This window comes from Suricata suricatta, chromosome 13, assembly GCF_006229205.1.
Source record: "Suricata suricatta isolate VVHF042 chromosome 13, meerkat_22Aug2017_6uvM2_HiC, whole genome shotgun sequence".
NCBI lineage: Eukaryota > Metazoa > Chordata > Mammalia > Carnivora > Herpestidae > Suricata > Suricata suricatta.
The window spans coordinates 82,125,136-82,143,723 of NC_043712.1; the positions used below are offsets into that span (position 1 = coordinate 82,125,136).

General features: G+C 45.3%; 1 protein-coding gene across 2 annotated transcripts in view; it reads left to right on the forward strand.

Moving 5' to 3' along the window:
* Window positions 1-18,588, forward strand: part of SMARCA2 (SWI/SNF related, matrix associated, actin dependent regulator of chromatin, subfamily a, member 2) — a 135,424-nt gene that overhangs the window by 495 nt on the left and 116,341 nt on the right. For both annotated transcript variants that reach the window (XM_029920627.1, XM_029920628.1), the window contains exons 2-6: window positions 2,242-2,415; window positions 3,666-3,839; window positions 6,394-6,564; window positions 14,903-14,956; window positions 18,100-18,230. In XM_029920627.1, coding sequence (XP_029776487.1) covers window positions 2,242-2,415; window positions 3,666-3,839; window positions 6,394-6,564; window positions 14,903-14,956; window positions 18,100-18,230 — 704 coding nt within the window. The remainder of the gene's footprint in view (window positions 1-2,241; window positions 2,416-3,665; window positions 3,840-6,393; window positions 6,565-14,902; window positions 14,957-18,099; window positions 18,231-18,588) is intronic.

An 18,588-nucleotide genomic window follows, 5' to 3' on the forward strand; every position in this document is an offset into this window, starting at 1 on the left:
CCCCCCCCCGCCCCCCCATCTCCTTATCTCCTTTAGACTCCAGGCTCGCATAGCTCATAGGATACAAGAACTGGAGAACCTGCCTGGCTCCCTGCCACCAGATTTACGAACCAAAGCAACTGTGGAGCTGAAAGCACTTCGCTTACTCAATTTCCAGCGTCAGGTAATACCTTTTCCCCAGCGAATCTGAGCCATAGGAAATAAGCGTAAGTCTGTTCAATATTGTTACAAAGATATAAACTTAGTAAAAACAGTGTATCTTTTAGACCAGCAGCATAGAGCCAAAAGGAATGAAGATGAATTGCTTATTATTCTGGTTTTTTTTCTTCTGTATATCAGAGACATTTTTTTTTCCTCCTATATTACAGTTTCCAAAGTCAGAGTAATGGCATTTTGTTACCATAGATGAAACCTTGAGAATAAATGGGTTAGCTTGCCTTTATGACTCCAAAAAAAAAGAAGAAGAAGAAGGGGGTAGATCAGAGTCTCTTGTAAACGCAGATGTAGAGTCGTAGCCATTCTGAATTCTCCTCCACTGAATTAATAGCTCCTCATTTATAGAAATACACAAAACTGTTGTCTAACTGTTGATTATTCATCAAAGCCTAAGTTTGAAGCCTTTGACCACAGTAGACTCACGTTTTGAGTAATCGGCGGACTGTTATCTCTTGTTCTTGCTGGGGTTCTTAGTCGTCCCTGATTAATAAAAGCCAGCATGATATCTATTCTATAACCGCCGAGTCAGTAGGAGACTAGTGCAATGAACTAAAGATGATTTTCACCTTGGGGAGTTTCGCTCTGTGGACCCAAAAGGTGCAGGTCTCCTGGTCCGCACACTTCTTCATTTAGCCGAAGGGGAGAAGGGACCCACGCTTGCCAGGCAGGTGGGTCTACCTGGTGCCGGCCTCGGGGCATGCGAAATGAATTATTAATGAATGAAAGTAGTTCGGAAGTATTGAATTGTGGGACTCAGTCTGTTGCAGGATGTGACTAAAATCACAAAGCCACCCCACTGGCTGCTGTCATGTGACCTTGGTTGGGGCACATTAGCCCTGTTGGGTATAATGTCTCAGAAGGGTGTCGCGGTGACAGCAAGCTCCTTGGCCATAGCTTCGTGAGAGTAGATTTCAGCTGAAATTCGAAAAGAAAGAAAATGAAAGGCCCTGAATTCCATTTACTTCCTTTCTTATAGGTGACTTCATGAAATGCACTGATAAAGTGCTTGATAAAATTTTGTGAAAATGATTAACAACCGAGGATACCTTCACAAATACGGTTACATTCAGATTTGCTTCACTCTGCTGGACTCTTAGCAGTCTCTGAATTTTTTTTTTTTTTTTGCTTGATGTTGTAGAAGAGTCCTTTATCTGTGAAGTTTTCCAGTGAATTCACAATTGTTGATGCTGACTTGAGATTCAGTTAGATTATATTGTCTTAATGTCTATTCCTGATCCTTCCCCCTCCGGCACTGCGCTGGCTAATTCCCACATAACACACGATATGGATAAGGTGGTACATTTATGGTCATCTAAAAGAAGTCCATGGTCTCGTGACATTTAAATCTCTTGGAAAGAATATCATCACTGGGAGTGGGGGAAGCCAAAGCCAATATTTCCCATCTTTCGCATGAGAATTAACATTGAATTAATATTGTTTGAGTACCTGCTGCTATGTGAACAGGAAGTAATTTTTCTGCTCTTTTTTGCAAAGCATCATTAAAGTTAATCTTTAGACACAAAAGACAATGTTCGTACGGCACTTAAAATGAAGTAAAATATTTCAAAAGCTCATTAGCTAATTAATATCATTAGAATAATTAAACAGAACGAATTAATTTATTGAAATCCCAAGACACCATCCACGTATTTTTTTTAGTGTTACAGTGCTGTAAGTTTTGGGTTTTGTTTTATTGTTAATATTATCTTTAATAATATTAACAATAATTTATTATTATTATTACAATTGTTATCTTTAATAACAATAAATTATTGTTAATATTCTTTTTAATCTGAATTACTTGGAAAGAAAACTTACACCGTTTTTGAAAATGCTGCATTCATTTGGCGTGATTTAGTCTCTTCATTTACAAAAAAAGGCCAAGTGGGATTGAGGACCTTGTAGAGACCCCATTCTGCACCCAGTAATGGGAGCAGGGCAGTGGGGGGTGTCCAGGAGCCAGGCCTCTGTTGGGGGAGGCTCTCCCAGCAGCTTTCCCTCCCCCCCCAACCTTGACCTTGACAGCTGAGACAAGAGGTGGTAGCCTGCATGCGTCGGGACACGACGCTGGAGACGGCCCTCAACTCCAAGGCCTACAAACGGAGCAAGCGCCAGACGCTGAGGGAGGCCCGCATGACAGAGAAGCTGGAGAAGCAGCAGAAGATCGAGCAGGAGAGAAAGCGTCGGCAGAAGCACCAGGTACGGGGGCGAGGACCGGGCGCCCCCGCCTTGACAGGCACCTGCCACTGAGCCCTCAGCTAGACTCAGTAGGGCAGAGGGAACAGATCACGAGGACAGAAAAGTCCCTTGGAGCTCCCGTGTTCCAACCACCCCATGTGACAGACGGGGACACAGGCCAAGGGGCGGGTGGCCTGCCCATGGGGCCATAGCACGATCGGCATTCTGAATTTGCAAAATCCCCCGGCCTGCTGCTCTGGGCCAGTGGCCCTGTGGCACAGCCCTGAGGAAAAGGAATGAAGAGAGCAAAATGGTGATTTTTATAAGCAATATAAATACAGTCTCCTGGGCTTTTCCAGGGCCCCGCTGGAGGTTTGATAGGGGCAGATCTTTTAAAACATTCCTTTCCAGGGGAGTGGAAGTATTTTTGATGCAGGATTTGATTTTGCATCAGAAGCCTATAAATTGTGTTTGTTTTTGGTGCTTAATTTAATGTCCCAGCTTTGTTTCATTTGGGAAAAAAAAGAGATTTTCATTGATACACATGTCCCCTCCTATATTTAAAAAGTAGACTGGGGGGCACCTGGGTGGCTCAGGTGGTTAAGCGTCCGACTTCGGCTCAGGTCATGATCTCACGATTAGTGGGTTTGAGCCCTGCATTGGGCTCTGGGCTGACAGCTCAGAGCCTGGAGCCTGCTTCAGATTCTGTGTCTCCCTCTCTCTCTGCTCCTCCTCTGTTCACACTCTCTCTGTCTCTCAACAATAAATAAACATTAAAAAAAATTTTTTTAATTAAAAAGATAAAAAGATCAGAATTAAGGGCGGCAATTCTCGCTGCCGTCATCTTATTTTAAGTCATGGTTCTGAGGCATTTAAGTTAGAGCAGAAGAGACATGACCTTTGTGAGCTGGTTCTCACTGAAAATACCCTCCTCCCTCGGGTGTATTTGGGGGTGGTTTGCTTTACATTTTATCACTGCCGTTTCACACGCTTCTCCCCATTCTTGATCCTGCCATTTTCACATGGCCGTATTTTTAAGGCCTGAGATGCTTCTCTTCCGCAGACTAGTGCCCAGACAGCCTTTGGGAGCCTGAGTTTTTCGCCAGCCCCACAGCTCTGATGCCAGGAGGCCCACCACCTGCCCCACAGAAGATTTGGATCTCCCGCTCTCGTGAAATGCCCACTGGGCGCTTTCTTGAGCAACGCTGAAACCTCAGCCGACGTTGGGAAACAGACGTTAAGGATGCTTCTCTCCCCCTTGACCCCTGTAGGAGTACCTGAACAGTATTCTGCAGCATGCGAAAGACTTTAAGGAGTACCATCGGTCCGTGGCCGGGAAGATCCAGAAGCTGTCCAAAGCAGTGGCGACGTGGCATGCCAACACCGAAAGAGAGCAGAAGAAGGAGACGGAGCGGATCGAGAAGGAGAGGATGCGAAGGCTGATGGTAAGGGGCCGCCCGCAGGGGCTGGAAATGGGGTCCGCGCAGGCACCCGGACTGAGCATGGCAAATACGCTACGGCAGGGAGCCGGTCAAGGCGCCTTCTCGAACCCGTTAACACGCTTCTTTGAGCTTCCTATGGGTGGAGTAAGCACACCTTGTCTTTCCTGGATGCCGCGGGCCGCAAATCCAGGACCGTGGCTGGCGGGCGGAGATTTCCATATCCTGGGGTGGCATTGCTGTTCAGATTATCGTTTCTCACCTGAAGGCGGGTCATACAGTTTTCAGGAGTTTTATTTAACAACCATATCTGGAAGGATGGATACGATCGTTTTCTTTCTTAAAACATTTTTTTCTATGTTTTTTATTTGTTTTTGAGAGACGGAGAGAGACAGCGCGAGCAGGGGAGGGGCAGAGAGAGAGGGCGGCACAGAATCTAAGCAGGCTCCAGGCTCTGAGCTGTCAGCACAGAGCCCGATGCAGGGCTCGAACTCACAAACTGTGAGATCATGGCCTGAGCCGAAGGCCGACGCTTAACCGACTGAGCCCCCCAGGCGCCCCTCGATCGTTCTGTTTAAAATATTGCCTCTTTCGGACTGAGGACACAGGTTGCGTTGCATGAATGTGTCATGAAGTGATGACTTCGATTCCAGGAGGGTCTGTTTTTGATGCCTCTGGTGCCTCCCTGTTTTTGTTTGTTTAATGGTAGAAATCTCTCCCTAGCAGTGTAAAAAGTGACTTTTAAGTTAATTTTGAAATGTTGCATTTTTGGTTACAGCTGTGTTATTGTCAAAGGCCATTCACGGGTCGTTACGTTTGTGCTATTATTTTTTAATGGAGATTTAAGGACAGAAGGAATTGGTTTATATCACTGACCTGGGTGTTTGGTTTTATTGACCATTTATTTTTGGAACTGGACCTCGGAGCACACCATAGATTTTTAAAAGCGTGCATGATCTATAATGATACGAGACCTGTAAATTCTACCTGGGACATAATGCCTGAGAATGAGATGGAGAGAAAATCATTAGCCTTGGCCCGTAATTATGAACCTGGAGAATTCCAAGTGACAAGGCCTTCCTTGGTGCTCTTATGGTTTGAAATTTTTTTCCCACTAATTTTTTGAATTCCAGAGATGAAACACCTTATTTTAAAGGGCCCTGCACCCAGGTACGACTAAACCTTAGATCTCCTCCAACCTCCCTCTGCTTTCTTGGAGAGAAAACGACTCTCCATGAGATTTCTAACTAGCCAGGAAGGCTGTTTTATAGTGATTTGAGCAGTAAGCGGTCAAAATTTGTCTGATTCAACTGGAGAGAAGCTACATTAGAACTTCAGTAACAGATTGGTTGGACTCTAATGATTAGGCATTTGCAAATCATTAATTTTTGCAATTAAATGACGGAATATACAGATAACAGGGAAACTACAGTTTTTATCACTCTTTCTTCAAGTGAGATCAACCATAACCAAAAGCAATTAGAGTTATAATAGCATTTGAGGTTCACACTCATCCACGGGTCAGACGGCAGCTAGACTGAGTTATAAAATGGCTGTCACTCGGGCACATGCGGGAGTGACACCCTTGGACCGAAGCTCCTCAGCTTTTCCACGAAGTGGAAGATTCTGTGGTGTGTCCCTTTTTATCCTGCGTGTCACGTGAGGAAAATATTTTGAGCTGTCCTTTTTATTGGGATGCGTAAAAGAGATTTCTCTTGGAATGGCCCAGAGTACATCAGAGTTTTTATTGCATTTAACCTCATAATGTTGCTTAATGGGAGGTAGAGGTGGAAATTACTGTACCTGTTTTATTACTCAGCAGTACAGACTCCAGGTGCTAAACGACTCGCCTCAAGTCACCTGGGCCCGTGGCGCCGTGCCCGTCAGTGACAACACTCCCCCAGATTTGACTTTTCCTATCAACCGTGGTGTTTCTAATGCCTTTACCTCTATGAAGCTATACTTACTACACCTGGAGTCCATTGGAGTCTTGGCCTTTAGAAATACTTACTGAACTCTTTCTGAATGAAAAGATGTGATGTCTGGAATTTGCTTCAGGGGCTCTAGTTTGGGATTGATGAGCAGAACTGAGGGAGGGGTAGCCGTGAAGGCAGGAGTCCTCACGAGTTAATTCCTGTTGCCTGGTGTTGGTTCTAGGAGACATTATACTCTCCTCCCTAGTTTCAGTTGTTTTTGAAAATTTCCAAACTGCAGAGTTAAGGATACATTTCGGATGATGAATTCTCAAATTGTATCTCTTGTGTGTGGGGGTGGGTGCAAAGAAACTTAGAAGAGCCAAGGGCTGACTCCGAGGGCTTGGTCACGTGACATCAGTGTCCTGACTGCCGTGAGCCCCGGTGCCCTGGGATGCGGGCGGGCGCAGTGCCCCCAGGTGCAGCCAGTCCTGGATGGTATGCTGGAACGTGTGCAGCCTGGCCCTTAGGTTGCCTGCACGCCCCCCCCCCCCCACAGTCAGAGTTCAGACCGCAAGGAGGACCTATGATCAGAGTTGTCTCCCAAGCTTTACTGTGCTCTGACTGTGTTCTTCTTTCCTTCATAGGCTGAAGATGAAGAGGGTTACAGAAAACTGATTGATCAAAAGAAAGACAGGCGTTTAGCTTACCTTTTGCAGCAGACTGATGAGTATGTGGCCAACTTGACCAACCTGGTTTGGGAGCACAAGCAAGCCCAAGCTGCCAAAGAGAAAAAGAAGAGGAGGAGGAAGAAGAAGGTGAGAGCCCTAGTAAATCAGAGGGGAGGGCGGTCTGGTCAGGGGCCAGTCAGAGGCCCTTTAATACAAGCTCCTGGGGCACGTGGGTGACTCAATCAGTAAAGCATCCGACTTAGGCTAAGGTCATGATCTCACAGTTCATGAGTTCGAACCCCACATCAGGTTCTGTGCTGACCGCTCTGAGCCTGGAGCCTGCTTCAGATTCTGTGTCTCCCTCTCTCTCTGCCCCTCCCCTGCTCATGCTCTGTCTCTCAAAAGTAAATAAATGTTTAAAAATTTTTTAAAAAAAAAAGAAAGAAAAGAAAATACTCCCCCCAGACGGTCCCGGTATGGAAGAGGTGGTGAGGCACACCAGACAGCAGGTTGGAGCCGAGGGTGCAGGCAGTAGGATGTTCCCAGTGGAAATTGTTCCGTCCATCCTTTCACTGTTCCATACAATGTTGAAAAGTTAAGTGTACAGGCTCAATGGAAAAGGGAAGAATGTGAGGACACATACGTATTTGTTTAAGTTTAATGTCAGTGTGGTAGGGTGGTCAATGAAAATTAAGAAGGAAAGCAGAGTACGGATGGAAAGAAGCTGATAAACATGTAAGAGATGGCCTTGGGGTACTTTTGAAACAGATTTCAGTCTATTCGTTCAGACGGACAAAGTCAAAAGCGTCTCCCTCAGTTTAGCTGTCCTGGTGTCACAGTACGGGGAATGTCTAATGCAGGTAGTTTGTTACAGAGAGCAGTAAGTAGTTATATGTAAAATATAACCTAATTAGCATGGAAGTGAAGGGTGAGATTTAGAATCTCTGTCCTGCGCATATTGTACCTCAATTCAAGGATAACCTGCCAGTGTAGACCTGGGAATACAGATCCTCTCTGAATCTCAAGTGGTCTGGCAATTTGGTTCTTGGTTCCTGTTTTGTTTTCATAGCACACCCTGATTGGCCCGGGCGCACACATCAGCAGGAAACAGGAAGTCTTGGCCGGAGTTGTGAGGATTGGAGATTGGTGGCATGTAATCATTTATTCTGTGTACTGAATAATTGAACGAAATGCTTTTCCAAAAAAATAATTAATTTCATGGCTCCTGAATTCCCATCCCTGCTTTATAATTAAGGAGGAGGAGTAAATGATTGGGAAGGTGCATTCTTGCACCTGACTTCTTTCGAGTAAGAAAGCTTCCCGCATTAAGAGGAGCACGCGATGACTCAGGGCTTGGATTTAGACATTCCGTCGGTGTGAGAAATCCCTCATTTTCTTGTCAAGGTGGCATTACAGACTCTGCAGAATGCCAGCTCCCGGTTTCTGACTTAAAAAGACGTGTTCCAGGTCAGAGAAGAAAGAGCACACGGGCAGAGAGATAGAACTCTGTAGCATTCCACAAGGGACTCCATGCAATAGCACTTCTCCTTTTTCCTAGTCCGGAGGTGTGCTTTGCAGAGGTGGCGCAAAAAGGTCACGGTTGGTGTTTTTAGCAGTAAAGTTCAAATTCAACTTGGTGTGTGTGATTAAAAGCTAAAGGGTCCCTGAATTGAGCTTCTGGCTTATAATGAATGGATTCCTGCCATGGTATTAGATGGTTATATAATTGTAGGCAAAGAAGGATCTCTAATTGAGTGATGGTGATTATCCCTTTATTTTTGTGTTAATCTGTATAGAGCGGGAACCTGTCACAATATTTTTCACGATGCTGCCAATTCAGGTGATCTATAGGTTGGCTCTCTACTTCCAAACTCATAGCTTCAGGTTTGCTGATAGCATTTATTCTTTCTCTTTTGTCCATCTGTTCAAGGACCGTCAGCTGAAGCTAGGCAGTGGGCTCCATGTTGGGGGAGAAAGAGGGAGGTGGCAAGGAGGAGCAGACTTGCTTTCTCCCTCAGTTCCGTCAGAGAGCGAGAGGCAGCTAGACGTTCATTGAATACGTACCCAGACACCTGATGATAAACCGTGATGAATGCAGAGAAGGAAGCCTGGGACCAAACGGGATGGGGCCCGATTTCCTGGCACAGAATAATGGATATGAAGGCAACTCCCTCCGGTCTGCCTGCTGGGCATCGCTGGGGGGCTCCTGCCGGTTATCTCACATGTGAACAGTGAACGTGCAGAACCTTTCCTTGATCATCAGCCCTCTGCCTCCTCCCTGGTGCTCTCAGGATGCCCAGCATTTGAGCACGCCCTGCCCTGAGCAGGACTGGGGAGGACCGGCTGGCTTTCCTTCCAGGGCCATCTTGCTGGGACAAATGGGGATAACGGAGGAAACAAAGAAACCAGCCTCCTTCTGGAAGACCCTCTCTTTCACGGGGCTTTGAGACTTCTTTCAAAGCAAGTTACGTAATTCCAGATGCACCTTTATTCAAGTGCAAAGCAAATGGATGCTTTCAAAAGCTGATTATTTGACAGTTTGGATTATCTGTAGTTCTTCTTCCCTCCATTAGAGGGAGTGATGGAGGATGGCTTGTTCCAGCTTTGCCGCTGGGGAGGAAGCCGTGTCCGGAGGCTTGAACGTTGTGTGCTGGCCTGGCGAGGGTTTCCCCACAGAACACTGTTACGTTGTGCCCGTCTGTGGTTCGCTTGTTTGTGTTTTAATGGAGGAAGGCATCGATAAGCCTTTGTTTTGGGAAACGTTTCTTGACTCCGTGGACCAAGAGCATTGTGCTCTAGCAACAGGTACGGGACAGCAAGGCTGCGGGTGACCGTGTCTACCCTGTTAGAGAGAAGTGTGGTTGACCTTGAAACTTAAATGGAAGGGGGTTAAGTTTTTTTCAATGGCCCCAGTGTAACACAGAAGGTCTCTTTGTTTCTGGTGGAGCTGATTGTGTCTCTTGCTGTTGGTAAACAGGGGAGTGCGTTTCCTTTAACCTGCCTTGACCAGGTTTGCTTCTCTCTTCTCACTATTAGCGCTGCTGCTATGACAGATGACATTTATAAATCATTCTGGAACTTCTCACTCTCAGCCTGGTCTTCCGTCACTGCCCTTGAAGTGAAGAATAGGAAGCGAACTCTATGTATCTACCTAGGTGTTAGAGGACGCGTCATTTGTAAAGTATGGAAATACCTAATTATGTGAAGCCGGTCTTTGCAGTGTGGCAGGATTAATGTGCTCTGATGTGCACTCAGCATGACCTTGAGGTCTCTGTCCCCTGCCATGATCCTTCTCTTAGCATCTGCCGGGTGACTACACAATCAAAAAGGGCACGGGACTACATAAGGCCACCAGGGTGTGTACAGATAGGATTGAGCACGCTAAAGTAGGAAATTGGGCCACCGTCTCATAAATCATACTAGTCTGCAGACTTTTAAATTCATAACTGCATAAGAAAACATATCATAGGAATTTGCTTTCACTCCCTTATAGAGTATTTCATTAAAAGACCTATTACCTCGTGCTTCAGTCTCCGGATCTGTAAGAAGGTGATAGGCTTAGATGGCAAAGTGTACCTAAAGCATTTAGGAGAGCCCCGGGCAGCTCGGTCGGCTGAGTGTCTGGCTCTTGGTTTCCACTCAGGTCATGATCTCACGGTTCATGAGATTGAGTCCTGTGTTGCGCTCTGCGCTGACAGTTCAGAGCCTGCTTGGGATATTCTTTCTCTCTCTTTCCCCCCCTCTCTCTGAGTCTCCCCTGTTCTCTCTCTCAAGATAAATAAGCAAACATAACAATAAAGCATTTAGAGTATACCCTGGCACATAGTAAGTGCTCAGTAAAATATTAATTATTTTATGAAACCATTCTGTGGTGTAAATGTAGGATCGTAATTGTTAAAATGTGGTTATAGTTGTTTACTTTCTTAAATAAAATCTTCTCTTTCCCCCTGCTGCATATTCTCTGTAATGTTGAGAGACTAAATGGCCACCTTTTTTTTTTTTTTTTTCCAGAATCACTTAGGTATTAGGTAAGATGTCTTTTAGGACCGTGACAGGTCCCTTGACTGTTGAGGCATGCAGTAGGAAGTAAAGGTTTATTCTTTCTGGTGGGCTCTGCCTACCCCTCCCTCCCTAGCTCCTACAAAGAGAATTTTCTAATTATGAGGCCTCTAATTTACAGCCTGGACTTACAGAGTCTCCCTGAAGTAAGTCTTTGCAGATCAGAGTCCCCCTTCAGCTGTAGTTCGGAGCCCATGCCGGCCACCTCCCCGGCCGCCCGCCCCCAACCTCCTGTCAAGTTGCATCGCCATTTCACGGCTCAGCTTCCCAAGCGGTTGACTTCAGGCCAAACATAAATATTTAATTCCCTCTTCCAAAATCTTTTGATGGCATTTATACCAACAGAACTACACCCTTGCTCTTAATTTGTGACATTTCTTGGAAACGCACGATGCTAATAGGAACCGTCCGAGAATCCACAGGGGGAAACTGCTGGGCCAAGGCCCTTCCGCATCATGGCGTTCGGTTTCCCTCCCGAAGGTTCTTGTATTCTCTTTGTCAGAAGACACTGTCATGAGTAAATCTCAGGACCGTGACATGTTGGGGGGGGCATCTTTCTGGCACAGCATACCGTATTGGTCAGTGTCATAAGAGGAAAGGTGTCTTTACCCTTTTTAGATATCAACAACTCAGAAAAATCTCTTGGTATCGTTCTCCGTGAAAAGAGCATCAGATGCAAAAGCATAGTAATGTTGTTGAGACCTTTGTTTTAAATTCTAGCTGCTCTCCTGTTTCTCCCCCACCAGGATGATGATTTTCCCCTACAAGGGCAATTTCACAGGTCGAAGAAAACTTGTAAGCAATTCTGGGCTTCTGAGTGTAGGGACTGTGGTCAAGGTAGGTGAATGCAATGCCAGCGTGATTAGATTCATTTGATTAGTTCAGTATCAAAAGTTTGGATCAGAGTCCTGCTTAACTGGATTGACCGGTTACTTGGGTCAGAAATGCTGGCGTTGGTTTTCTCTGCAGAGGACCAGCACAGTCATGTGCGTTCGGCTGTTCATTTGAGATTCTTGGGTACTTTTTATTGTCTGGTCACCTATCTTGATGCTCAGAAGTCCACTTACATGACAGTAAAAATAACCCAAGTGGTTTCCGAAAGCTTAGGTTTCCACTGAAACAGAATCTGTCCATGAGATGTGAGTGCTTTTGAAGGTTGTTTTAGCGTAGCCCAGCAAGTCCCGCTGGGGGGTAAAATGCATTCGGTTTATCATGCAGATGGTCAAATTGTGACGTATTCGGTATAAAGCCATTTCTTTGCAGATTGAGGCCGTGTGTGGCCTGTGTCAGGGGAGCAGTGTGAGGGAAGCGTCCCACTGAGGTTTATTTTCCTGGGTGCGGAGTACACGGGATTTTCACGTGGAGGGTTCCTCTGCCTGTCGCCGAATAAGTCTTAACGTAGCTTCTGCAAGGAAAGCGGGCAGCAGTGCCCACGGTGCACGTTCCTGAATGGAATTTCTCAATTGCCGCTGGCCTTGGAAATTGGGAAGCCAGGTTGTCTTTAGTTGTGAGTAATTTGTTCTGTATCCCCTGCCATCACTGGGTGAATTACCTTCCTCTCTCCTTCCAGCAAGCATAATGCGTTCCCAACTTCTTGCAGGTCAGAAGAAGCCAGGAGAGGGTCCCTTTAGTCCCGATCAGTGGATGAACTACAGTGGATTGTTTTGTTTTGTTTTTAATCAGTGGGAAAGAAATAGTGTCAGGCGTCAGCTGGTGATGTAGGATGTGTTTGTAATCACAGGATGGAGGTAACTGCATGTGAAGGTTCTGTTTGGAGCTCATGATGAACCAAGACAAGGGATGATTTGTGGGATCTTTTGTGTTTTATTTCTTTATTTTTTTGCGGGTAGAAGGGAATGGGGGCAGGATAAAGCTCCAGTGTGATGGGCAATCCAGAGATCATCACCAAACTGAAAGAACCCAAAGCATGATGGGAGAATGTGCCGTCTCTTGCCATAGAGTAGACTGCCACCTGGCTTCCACCTTGTGTAATAGCAGCAGAGTTAGGTGTAAATTCAGGGCGCCCGTTCAGTGGGGAACTGCGTGTGTTCTTAACTACTCTCATGGTTTGCAAACATATTGGCATGTAATTACAATAATGATGATCTATTGAGTCTGCGGTAAGTGGAAAGCATAATTCTTGATGCTTCCCCTCCTTCCTTCCTTCCTTCACCAAACATTCACTTAGCACCTTTCATGTGCCAAGACCGCTTGTCAGTGTGGGGATACACACGTGACGAAACAGACGAGAAATCCCTGACTTCATGGGATGCACCTTATGGAGCAGTTTTGAGGCCTTGCTCTAGCCAGTGTCACGGACATAAAAGACTAGTCTTCGGACTGTCTTTGAATCTTGTGCATTGTGGAGGCTGACGCTGGCAGTATATATGTGCATAGCGGCATATAACGGAGCACTGGATCGTGCACACTGAAGCAGTGACCCAGCCCGGCCTCAGCCCTGCGAGGGAGGGACTGTTACGGTCCCTTTTTTACAGAAGAGGGAACCAACACAGGTTTGCTCAAGATCACACAGCTCAGGTCTCTCGTACTGAGTGACAGAACTGGGGATTCAAACACTGCTGGTCTTATTCGAGACCCAGATTTTCAAAATCTAATATTGCACTGCCTGTTGGATTTGATTTTATTTTTTAAATGACTTTAGAGGATTTTAAGTGAAGGCAGGGCCCGATTGTGAGGCAGGTTTTAGCTTACGCACCAGCCAGGCTCTAGCATATTCATACAAGAGTATCCGTTAGAATGGTTTTGATTCTATTATTTAGGGTCCTTCAAGCTTCCTAATGTGCTGTTCATTGAAATGGGGATCCAGTTCCACTCGCGAGATATTGGAAATTGGCTTATTCATTGTCTCATTTGATTTTCTTTGTTGGGCGAATTTGTAGCTTATTTCTGATTTGTATGGAAAGAATGGTGGGATTAATTGACTTTCTCCCATTAATTAAAACAGTCGCCGGAGTGTGGTGCCCGAGAATTCCGAAATTGGAACCGCTAAGGGCTGGTCACACGGCGGTTTCTTTTCTGGGCTTTTCTGCCATTGTGCTCTGTGTCCTTTGCCGAGATACAGGGCTGGTGCCTTTTTGATGCTGATTGTTCCTTTTGAGCTTGTGAACGTTTTCACTCTGGGGTGGCATACATAGAAAATTAAATTCTCGGGAAATCATAACCAAAGGCAGGATTTTATTTCTTACTCTTTGGTAGACCACTGGCTTTTTTTTAAATGCCCTTTGCTTTGGCCTACATACGTCCATATATTCCTTATAAGAAAATCTGAAAGAACTTCAACAATTTCAGACGTTTTTGGGAACTGTGTCTCTTCAGTTTGGACAAAGGGTTAGGTTTTGAACATGTTCTCTCAAAGCTGTTTTGTCAAGAGACAACTGAGTTATCTTCATGGAAAGTAAAAATGTATTATATAATCAATGCCTTAAGTAAACAGAGCAGAGTTCATATCGATTCTGTATCATTATATATATTTTTAATTAACTAAAGAGCCCCAGGGAGGAAAGCTCATTTTCTTAAATGTCTTGACAAAGGAAATAACTAAAGTTTTTTTGTTTATTCTTTTTTCCTCACGCACGTAGAGTAGAGCTTTCCAGCCATAACTTTAAAATAAGGATTCTGAAAAGGTGATGGTAAAGATTTCCCTTGTCAAAGAGGTTGTTATAAACGTAAGAAATTTGAGACTCGTCTGTGTTTATTGCAGATGAGACTCTCTCGGGTATGTACAAAACGTGACATAATCTTAGCTTTTCATTTAGTCTGTCTTTGAGGCACATAGAGGTTAATGGACTAAGATATTGAAATATTTAAGAAATGGCAAAGGACGGAATTTTTCATGAGATCACAGTATTCGTTTCACGCTTCCTCCTTTCACCCATTGTGGAAATACTATATATTATGAAAAGCCAATTAGGGTGAATGGGAAACATCCAGAGAACGCACAGAATTGTCGTACGATTCTGTATTTTTATGACCTAAGAGCGATTCCGAGTTTATTCGTGACGGACGTTTCTAGAAAACTTGCCAAGGGAATTGTGGAGCCGGATCCATCAGGATTTGTCTCCCTGGTGCCAAGCAGGGGAGGACATTTCATGTGCTGACCTCAACCTTGATGTCCTCATATCTTCAGCAATTTGGGTCCTGGAAGACACGACCCACACAACTTTGGTGTGTGACAGCCTTGAGTCATACGTGCCTTTTCAGCAACTCCCTGCAGGTTGCTAGTGGAAGACACACCTTGCCTCAGACAGTGAAGAGAAATACAAATAAAAAGCATTGACACATAAGCTTTGTTGGATGACAATGAGCGATGATGAAGTGCTATTTTATACACAGCATTGCCACAGCGTTCTTCCGGTGACCGTGTTCTCGATTCACGTATGCATAACATCTTGACCTTGCTTTGCAGAAGGCTGAAGAGCTTGCCGAGGGAGGCGAGTCTGCCCTGGGACCAGACGGAGAGGTGAGACGTTTTGCACCCATTTCTGCTGTGTTCCACTCCATGAGTTCCCGCCATGCCCTACAACTCCATTTTCTGTGAATACCAACTTTATTTTTACTCAGCGATTCATTTCTAAGTAAAAATAGTAGTACATTAGCATAGTTGAAAATTAGAATAGCACAAAAGGGATATACTGGAAAGTAATCTTCCATCTCAGACTAAGTTTCTTGTGTTCCTTCTGGAATCTTCTGTGCACCTACATGTTTCTGAGTTCATAGAGTGTGAGTAAAAACCTTAAGTGATTGTATACTCACATTTTCCCAATAAAGGATACAGAAGCATAAAATATGACCCAGTTTCCTTAGCGTATTACCAATATGAAATCATAAACAACTTACATATTTGATTAACTTCTTTTTTGACATTTTCTGTAGGCTTGTGATAGGGCTTCCCTGTGTAGAGTCGTCAGCACATTCCTGAATGTTATTTCTTAGGATTTTGAAAATTCTCCTGAATCATGAGGACACAATTACTTATTTATTGAACTTTTTTTTCCCTCCCAAAACTCAAAAGTTCTCTGCCAGTGATTCGTATGCGAAGGCATACATGCCCCCTCCCACCCCGCGCCTTCCCCGTGCCCAGAGCAGGATGGGGACGAGTTTGTTGCAAACTGTCTTCTCCTCTTATGGATTCTGATAAACCTTCGTGGGGAGCCCTTCTAGAATCGCTGTTCATAGGAGGCGTACTCTGAACGCGAACAGCCTGGATCCAGAAAAAAAGGTTGAAACCACTGCTCTGCACAGAAACTTCTTGAGCAATAAGTGTGGCTCAGCCACTATAAACTATCATGGGGAAAGAAAGGATGTAACGTGTAAGGCCCTCTCCGTGGGCCGCCCAGGGGGAAGAATTCCGTATATTGGAGCGACTTGTCAAAACCTCCAGCCTTACCTGAGCCTGCCTCACGGGGGTCTGTAATTAACCCACAGGCAGGGAGAGATTTAACGCGTGGGTGAGCGGGACAGGGCTCTTACCTCTTATCCTCTCTGGGAAGACCAGCCACTGACCTTGGGCTCGTGACATGCCCCTTTTTTTTTCTTTTAATCTCAACACATGTGCATTCTGTTTGCTAAAGTTGGCAAAGTGGACATCTTGCTCAGTTTGTTTTGAAATAATGTTCTTACACTCTGCTGTGTTCATTCAGTGCTCTTTGCCAAAGATCTAATTCCAGCTACAGTGATTCCCGATTTTCCTTGAGGCATGACATAAGCAATGAAACAGGCTCTATTATAATAGTTCAAGGTAGCGGAAGATGACTTTTCCAAGGGAGGCGGTAGCAACTGGTAGGTCTTGATCGTGTGGGTGTGTAGATGACCTTTCACTTTAATGAGGAAGAAACATCTTGCATGCAAAGTAACGGTGTTCGCATGCATTGCTTTAGCACACATAAAAGAAAGACAAAAAGACAGTTTGGAAGAAGCCTTTGCTTTTTTTAAAGCTAATTTTTGTAGATTGTTGCTAATATGTTTTGTATTCTTACAGTGTTTTGTTGGAGGAGAAAGAAGAAAGAACATTTCTTCTGGTCATTTAAAAAATATTTTTTAATATTTATTTATTTTTGAGAGAAAGAGCGCAAGTGGGGGAGAGGCAGAGAGAGGGAGATACAGAATCCAAAGCAGGCTCCAGGCTCTGAGCTGTCAGCACAGAGTCCGACACGGGGCTTGAACCCATGGACTATGAGATCACGACCTGAGCCAAAGTCGGACGCTCAAGTGACTGAGCCACTTAGGCACCCCTCTGGTCATTTATTATAATATATAAAAGATAAGCTACCGTATGTTGTTCTTCCTACCATTTTTATTTAACTCCAATTAAGAACAACTTAGGGGGCGCTGGGTGGCTCAGTCGGTTAAGCGTCCGGCTTCGCTCAGGTCATGATCTCATGGTTCATGGGTTCGAGCCCTGCATCGGGCTCTGTGCTGACAGCTAGCTCAGAGCCTGGAGCCTGCTTCAGATTCTGTGTCGCTTTCTCTCTCTGCTCCTCCCCTGTTCACGTTCTGTCTCCCTCTGTCTCTCAAAAATAAATAGATGTAAAAAAAAAGTTTTTAAATAAATAAATAAAAGAAAAATTTAGGAAAAATCCTTTGGAATTGATAAATTGTCTAAATACTGATTTTTTTTTTTTTGCCTTTAAGCACTCCTCACAAATCAAGCATTTCCAAAGCCGCAATGTCTAGCCTAGGGGTCCGCTCCTAGCGGTGACATCACCCTATAATCAGTTGCACACATTTGCATAGGATTACCCCATTTTTATGCCTTTTAAAACAATTTGTTTTCTGAAGGAGGTTAAATGCGGCCTCTGCAATTTCATTTATTCTCCTAATTTTCTGAACAAGCCATTTTTCACTGAGCATCTAATAATGAACTTGAGCTTGGTCTTGGCCCGTTCACCAGTTTTCAGATGAGCATAGCTTTTTGCTGCACAGTGACCCTCCCAGGTTGCCTGTGGCTGCTCTAGATGCCAGGCCATTTGGTTCTGCAGAAGCCCAGACTGGCTCCTCATGAGGTGACACAAATCACAGTACCTCCCTCTGTTCCCCTTTCTCTCAGAAACCGGGACTTTGCAATAGCGGTTATCTGGGGAAGTATTATTTGCGGGTTGAGGGTTCTGAGTTGCAAATGGCAGAAGTCAGCCCTGCCAGACTTAAGCCAAAAGGGAGTATGTTAATAGGATATTGGGTAGTTCATCAGATCTCCAAGAACATGCCTCAAAGCTACGGCTGGTGCCCGACAGAGACAGAGAGGCCTGTGGCTGACACTGGGCCAGAGCCAGTCACTGTCCTCTGCTCTCCCTCCAGCATGCCCCTTGCTCCCCGCCTCCCCAGCCCTCTGGGTCTCTCCATACACCGCCTTGGTGAGTGCGTCCCGTGGATGGAGCTGAGGCCTTGTGCTTGTAGCTTTGCTGCAAGAGAAGCCGATGTTGTCAGTTTCTTGAGTAGGAGGTGGTCTTCCCCTTCCTGCCAGGATTCCGTAGGTGGTGAGCTTTCCGTTCACAGAGAAAGGATTTCGATGCTGGGCAGCCGAAAGGCTGAGAAATGCCCAGCACAGAATTGGGAGGCTGTGTTAACACCAAGCGGTGATGGGTATTTTTTTCTTCTCCTTTCTAGCCCATAGATGAAAGCAGTCAGATGAGCGACCTCCCTGTCAAAGTGACTCACACGGAAACTGGCAAGGTCCTGTTCGGACCAGAAGCGCCCAAAGCAAGTCAGCTGGACGCCTGGCTGGAGATGAACCCTGGGTACAGCCTGAAAGCAGAAGTACTGGGGGCGGGGGGCTCACGGCGGGCTCAGTCGGTTAAGCGTCCAACTTCAGCTCACATCGTGATCTCACAGTTCATGAGTTTGAGCCCTGCATCAGGCTCTCTGCTGTCAGCTCAGAGCCTGCTTCAAATCCTCTGACCCCTCCCTCTGCCCCTCCCCTTCCCTCTCAAAATAACTTAAAGCAAGCAAACAAACAAAAAAGCCAAAAAACAATAAAGCAGAAATACTGGCATCCTTTGGCTTCTTGGATTTTTGTGGTCCATGTAAAATCTTGGAACTAAAATAGCACGCCCTTTGCCGGTCTGGTTCAAGTCATTTGGCTCGCATTTGTCATTT